Source organism: Epinephelus moara, chromosome 21 (assembly GCF_006386435.1).
Source record: "Epinephelus moara isolate mb chromosome 21, YSFRI_EMoa_1.0, whole genome shotgun sequence".
NCBI classification, from domain to species: Eukaryota; Metazoa; Chordata; class Actinopteri; order Perciformes; family Serranidae; genus Epinephelus; species Epinephelus moara.
The window spans coordinates 17,327,519-17,334,298 of record NC_065526.1 but is presented as its reverse complement, the minus strand read 5'-3'; the positions used below and the strand labels follow the sequence as shown (position 1 = coordinate 17,334,298).

The 6,780-nt window shown below is 41.3% G+C and overlaps 1 protein-coding gene across 18 annotated transcripts in view; it reads left to right on the top strand.

Annotated features, from left to right (window-relative positions):
- Positions 1–6,780, top strand: part of LOC126383017 (complement factor H-like) — a 66,367-nt gene that overhangs the window by 11,561 nt on the left and 48,026 nt on the right. For 12 of the 18 annotated variants that reach the window (XM_050033389.1, XM_050033380.1, XM_050033388.1 and 9 more), the window contains exon 3: positions 3,132–3,311. In XM_050033389.1, the coding sequence (XP_049889346.1) occupies positions 3,132–3,311 (180 nt within the window). Of the gene's footprint in view, positions 1–3,131; positions 3,312–3,466; positions 3,659–3,791; positions 3,846–5,145; positions 5,308–5,406; positions 5,569–6,780 lie in introns of all 18 variants that reach the window. The other 6 variants (XM_050033378.1, XM_050033374.1, XM_050033385.1 and 3 more) reach the window with 5 other exon arrangements.

Genomic DNA, 6,780 nt, shown 5'->3' with positions numbered 1-6,780 from the left:
TGCTCTGTCACTTTCTGACCCGCCCCACCCGACCTGCGGGTTGCTTGTCAACACATGCATCACTATTGGCAGGTGTATAAGTAAACAAACAAACAACAACAACCACAAAGATCATTATTCAGTCTCATATTACATTTGTGGGAAGTTATTACAGTTTAGATTTTCACCTTCCCACATTTGTAATAATTTTCTGCAAATGTAATAGTTATTACATTTGCGGAAAATTGTGTGTTACGTTTGTAGTAGGCAGCTGCTATTACGTTTGTGGGAAATTTATTACATTTGCGGGATTATTACATTCAAAGCTGCAGATTTGTATTACCTTTGTGGTTTATTACGTTTGTGGGCTGTTATTACGTGTGCACTCCACTGTACTTCACTGGGTTCCCACCCCATATCTCCCATGATAGCCAGGGTTGGTGCAAACTCACGTACACCCAGGAAGTACCGCATCACTCTATTACGGACAGCCTCACTTTTGGGGTATTGCAAGTTAGATCCCCACACTCCTGCAACATAATCTAAAACGGGACACACACAAGTTTGGTATAATTTGGAGTAAGTGGAGAAACCAATATCCCTCAGGGTCTTTGTTTTCCCTGTGACTCCCAATTTGCTGATTCAGCTAATAAAGATGTTCTGGCTGTCTGAAAATCTGTGTAACACGCATATGTAGATTTATTTTCCTTCAGTCTGTTTCTTACTATAGCACATACTGTGTAAATATGGTCGATTATATCTGTCATGCTCTGAGCTAAATGCTAACATCAGCATGCTAATAATGGCAATGATAAATCCTAACATTAAGCAGGTACAATGTTTGCCATGTTAGCTTGTTAGCATGCTAACATGTGCTAATTAGCACAAAGCACAGAGTACATCTGAGGCTGATGAGAATGTCTTAAGTTTTGCATATATTTAGAAATGAACCAAGTCATAGCACAAATTAAATAATGGCACTACTTCAAACAGTTCATCCTGAGGGGAACATGAATGTGTTCATCAGAAATCCATCGCACCTGCTGAGATATTTCAGTCTGGACCAAAGTAGAGGACCACCTGACCAATCAACACCGCTATCTGTAGAGCCATGCTGCTAACATGGCCAAAAAAGGAATATTACAGGAGTTTATGTCATGTTAATTATTGTACTATAGTGTTAGTTGTAACTGCAAATGTGGTAACTGTGTGGATGATTGTGATTGTCGTTGTTGTGCATGGAAAATATCACAACTACTGGACTGTAAAAATGTGAATTCAACTTAAATTCCTCCTTTGAGAGCCCGGTCTCACTCTAAAGTCGATGACATCCGGTGCTTGGGCAGTGACTTGTGGCGTCAGTGACTTGTGGCATGATACACAGCCAGTTGCTGTTGCAGTTTAGCAACGCCCAGCAGCGTCAGGGGGAAACGCGGTGGGACAAGGACGAAAGTTAAGGCAGGCGAAAGTCTTAGTGGGGCGGGCGATAGTGGTGGTGGATGTGTCCAACAAACATCAACTTTCATCCGAGAGAGCAGGGTTCGCATCCCGTAAGATTCTAAAGCCAAACCCTGTTCTTTTTTCCTAAACCTGACCACGTGCTTTTGTTGTTAGAGGAAAAAAACACGTCAATTCACGGTGTTGTACCGACGTAGTGCGTTTATTTTCTGTAAAAATGGAAGTGTAATTTAAAAGAAGACAATGCATGTAACAGGCAGAACTTTACATGGTGTCCCAGAATGTCAACAACCAACGCACCAGGGTACCTTGCATGCCGTATGTGGTTGTGGAAATTCCATGACCATGACGAGGTCAGAGTGAGATGTTATTATAACAGGGCGGCACGGTGATAAAGTGGTTAGCATTGTTGCCTCACTGCAAGAGAGTTCTTGGTACGAACCTCAGGGTGGGGGAGCTGTTCTGTGCAGAGTTTGCATGTTCTCCCCGTGTCAGAATGGGTTTTCTCTGGGTACTCCAGCTTCCTTCCACAGTCCAAAGACATGCAGGTTAAGTGGTGACTCTAAATTGTCCGTAGGTGTGAATGTGAGTGTGAATGGTTGTCTGTCTCTATGTGTCAGCCCTGTGATAGTCTGGTGACCTGTGCAGGGTGTAGCTCGCCTCTCGCCCAATGTTAGCTGGGATAGGCTCCAGCCCCGCCCTCGACCCCTAACAGTATAAGCGGTTACGGAAAATTAATCAATCAATCCGTGTGTCATCGGCGTAACTATGGAAGTTCATGCCATGCCTCCTGATGACATTACCAAGCTTCAACATGTAGAGGTTAGAAAGTGTGGGACCTAAAATTGAACCTTGAGGAACACCACAATTTATTTTATAGTGTTTTGATGAAAATTCCTCCATGCTTACAAAAAATTCTCTATCGGTCTGATAAGACAAGACTCTATCTAAAAGAATGTTTAAAGATCCCTTCAAGACATGTTGTACAACATATAGATCACTCTGCTGTAAATAATCATTTGTGTCTGATAGTGTTCTTCCACTAAAAGTTCAATTGAATAGTTCAAATATTCTTAAAATGGCAGCTACTCCTTCCTCCTCATGAGGAAATCTATAATCTATGAATATTATTGAAATATGTATTTGCAGTAGAGATGATTCAATGTGCAGGTTTAGTGAATATAACATGTAATACACCTTTAATGGTTTACTCTGAGCAGCTCTGNCATGGTTGCAGCGTTGTTGTCAGTCTGTGGGTCCACTACTTTGGTCCAGACTCAAATATTCTATCAGATGGATTGCCATGAAATTTGGTACACACATTCATGTCCCCCTGAGGATGATAGTTATAACTTTGATGATCCCCTGACTTCTCATCTAGCATTTAACATTCCTTTAGCAGCAAGTCTTTTTTGCTATAAGATATTTGTTGCTATGATAAGTCCTTGGAGATAATATTCATGCATGTGATGGCATTTCAGACATATCAATTGCCAAAAAGTGTTTGGTATAAGGACAGATACATGACAAGGATAACATGTGATAAAGGATATGAAGCCAAAGACTAAGAGGCCGCAGCTAAATGTGTACATGGGACACGGTCCTCTGTGCCAGTCTGTGAGAGTCTGTTAGATGTTTTATACAAGCACTGTCACTTTGGTGAAAATGTGTTTTTGTATCTTTTTTCCTCTCAGATGAAAAAGCCTGCCTGCCACCAGATATACCCAATGCAAAATACATAGAAAACCAGAGTGGTTGGTATAGGGATGGACACAAAATCAGGATAACATGTGATGAAGGATATGAGCCCAAATACAGACATGTCACAGCCAAATGTAATGGTGGAACATGGACGTCTCTGCCGGTCTGTGAGAGTAAGTCTGATGTTCTGTACAAACACGCTGTAAAACAAAGACAAGTTATTCTTACGTTTAAGTTCTCACCAGCTAACTGAGCCAAGCAAGTAACCACTCATCTGAGCTCCTTTATTAACTCTTCTTTTTCATGACTTATATACCAATTTTCACAGAAAGTATCTATGCATGTGGCGAGCCCCCTAAAATCCCCCACGCAGTCATCATTCATCAGGAATACCAGGAGTTGTATCCTGCAGATACAAAATTGCAGTATGAATGTAAAGATGGATATACTGTAGAGGGAGCAGACACCACAAAGTCCATCACTTGCATATCTGGAAACTGGAATGAAGGCCCAACATGCAGTAAGTGGACAATGTGCTAAGATATGCAGTGAGATACTTTTCCTCCCCCTTTTTCTTAATTATTATCAGGCACTCGATGCAGTGACACTAACTGGCGTGTCTTTGTTACTTTTCTCTGCTGTGTATCGAACAGGACTTTCTACCTCTGGCTCACTTGAGAGAAACCCTAAACCTCTATTCACAACAGGTAGATCATTTAAATTCATGGCTCCTTTTACATCACATGCATCAGACTTATTAGTTTCTGTATTTACTAAATTGGACTTTTCAGTCCTTCCCTTTCTGACCAGTTACTGTAATGAAAAAGCTGAATTTGTAGCCACTACCAATCCTAGACTTTGGGGGGACCCCTGGCAAAGAAGTCAATCAAGCCACCCAACCCCCCTATGGATGTGGATGAGTCCCAATAAAAATAGTAAGATGGCCGTTGTGAGCATTTATACCTGTGCGGCGGTGTGTCTGTCACTCTGCAGTTACATCTCCGAGACAGTAGTTGTGGCGGGGTTTCTGTGAAGCGCTATAAAGTTTAGTTGATTCAAATCACACGTTAAACACACATTAAACATGGCTTCATAGAGACAGTTTCAAACTCATGTAAACAAATCAGCTTCACTATAACTCGCAGCATTCACAGACAAACACTTGTCTTTATCTGGACACATTTTCCCCACAAATACAACATGCTTACGTTATTAGCACAAGCCTATGGCATTTTACATTGTATGAATTAGCCTAGCTGCTAGCGGACTTTTCCTCCTCTCTTTTCCTATGAAGCCAGGGACAACAGCAACATTTAACAAAGGTAAAGTTACAAAATTCAGCTCCATTACAGCTCACAAGAGTCACCGACAAAACAACTGTCTTGTACTAAACATGTTTTCCAAACAAATATAACATGCTAACGTTATTAGCACAAGCCTATGGCATTTTACATTGTTAGAATTAGCCCAGCAATGAGCAGAGATTTCCTCTGCTCATATGAAGTCAGGATAAATCAAGACTTAAAATGCTATTTTGTGGAGAATTTATTATCTTCAAAATTTATTGTTTATTATCTGTGAAATTAAAGTAAATAAAAGCTTTGTTTCCACTGAGGGAAATGGTTTCAGCTTACAAAAATAGACAGGAGGTCTGTGTCACTGCGACGTGCAATTACATTTCTGGGGAGGTGTGCGTCAGGCTACGGAGTAGGGTACAGCGTCGATTCGACGCAGAAGAATTAATTCCGCCTTACACTCTCCCTGTGAAGCTCATCACAGCTGGTGATGTCATGTGGTGACAAAGACCACAGTGCAGGGGAATGAGGCATTTCACATGGGAAAAGAACAAGGATTAAATCAATTTAAAAACGAGGTTTTAGGTAAACAAAATAACAGACTGACTGTAAAATGTTTATTTATTACAACAAGTTGTGTTGTTGCTGCTGTGAACACTGTTTCATTAAAATATGATGAAAAATGATAAATAACCTCCTCCATTTATTTCAGTCGACCACTGTGGAGCATACCCCAATGTTCCAAACGGTGATGTCGTGGAAAGGGATCAAATGTTTTTAAAGTTCCAATGTAGTGCTTTTTACACACAAGTCGGTTTAGGCACTGTGGTGTGTTACAGTGATGGGACTTGGTCGCAACTACCCATCTGCAAAGGTATAAACAAGTCAATACCAGTATTCTTCATTTCAAAGGTTTATGAAAGATGTTACCCAAATAATGATACACATGTGTTTTTCTGGTAATTTTGTACAGAGGCGTTCTGCGTCCTGGATCCTGCTGAACATGTTGGGGCCAATTTTAGACTATCTGGAGTTGAGTATTTAAAGGAAGGAGAGGAGAAACATATTCCGTGTATTCAGCAGGATTACAGCAGCCGTGTTCAGTGCACTAATGGAAAAATAAATTTCACCCAGTGTAAGTATGTAATTTAGTTCTTTACATTTTAATTTGCTCTTAAATTTGTTTTAGTTTCAGCCTGTTTTATGGTCAGATAACATAAATGAATGTTCACGCTTCGGGATCTAAAGTGATTATGATCTAAATCACTTTAAGTGGGATTAAAGAAGAATTATTATGATGGAAAAGAACACAAAGATACGGAGACCGGGAGGTGACATGCATATGTTATTTTTTTAAAAACACACGCACTCTTTTTAACTCGCGCGCACGTTTTATATATATATGAAAGGCACGCGCGTTTTATTACTATTTCGCACGCGCATTTTACAAAACGAATGCTCATTTTATTAAAACGCATGTACGCTTGGCTATCGGCGCCTCATACTCCCACCAACTGCAGCAGGAGGACGCGGCGCCTCATACTCCCACCAACTGCAGCAGGAGGACGGACATCAAGAGGACGGATACCATCTGTCGCATAGACAGATGCATTAAGTAAGGGATAATGTATAGTGAGCCGGTGACTGTTAAAAAATAACTCCCGACAGGGGAATGGAACCCCGACGCGCAGCGGGGGTTTTTCAACTGTCACCGGCTCACTAAAACCTACATTATCCCGCTTAGAACATGGCTTACTCCTAAAACATTCAGTGATGTGACACAAAATAATGATTAAAGCACGTTTTATTGATTCAAAATTCGCAAAAAGAAATGTGTCTGTACTCTGTATCCATGGCAACGGCAGCCTAATGATAATTAATACTGAATTCACCCTTCGCTAAGGCCCGCCCCCCTTAGTTACTGTTGCTAAGTCCGACAAACTTTCGGTTTCGGAGCCAGACTGGCATGGTGCTCCCACTGTCGCTAACTGCACTCCCTGGAGAAATACTCTCAGACATTTGAAGGATATAGCCTATTCAGGATGTCAGACTGACACAGCAACGAAATCAAGGTAACACAGTGTGTGCAGATGAACAGTGTTTAGTTTTACCCCCGTGGCGCTCCCAGCACCCAGACTGGCAACTGGACTGTCGGGGGGCTGCGGAAGAAGTCAAACAACGTTCATCTGCGCACACTGTGATGACACACAGGTGGTTGAATATCAGCAAAGTTTCCCTGCTTCCCTTCACTGGTTCCTGTACAGCAGGGTCGGTCTTTTTTTCACTGTTATAATCATTAAAAAGCAAAAGCAGCATGTGTATACATTCAGTAGATACGTTTCTCAGT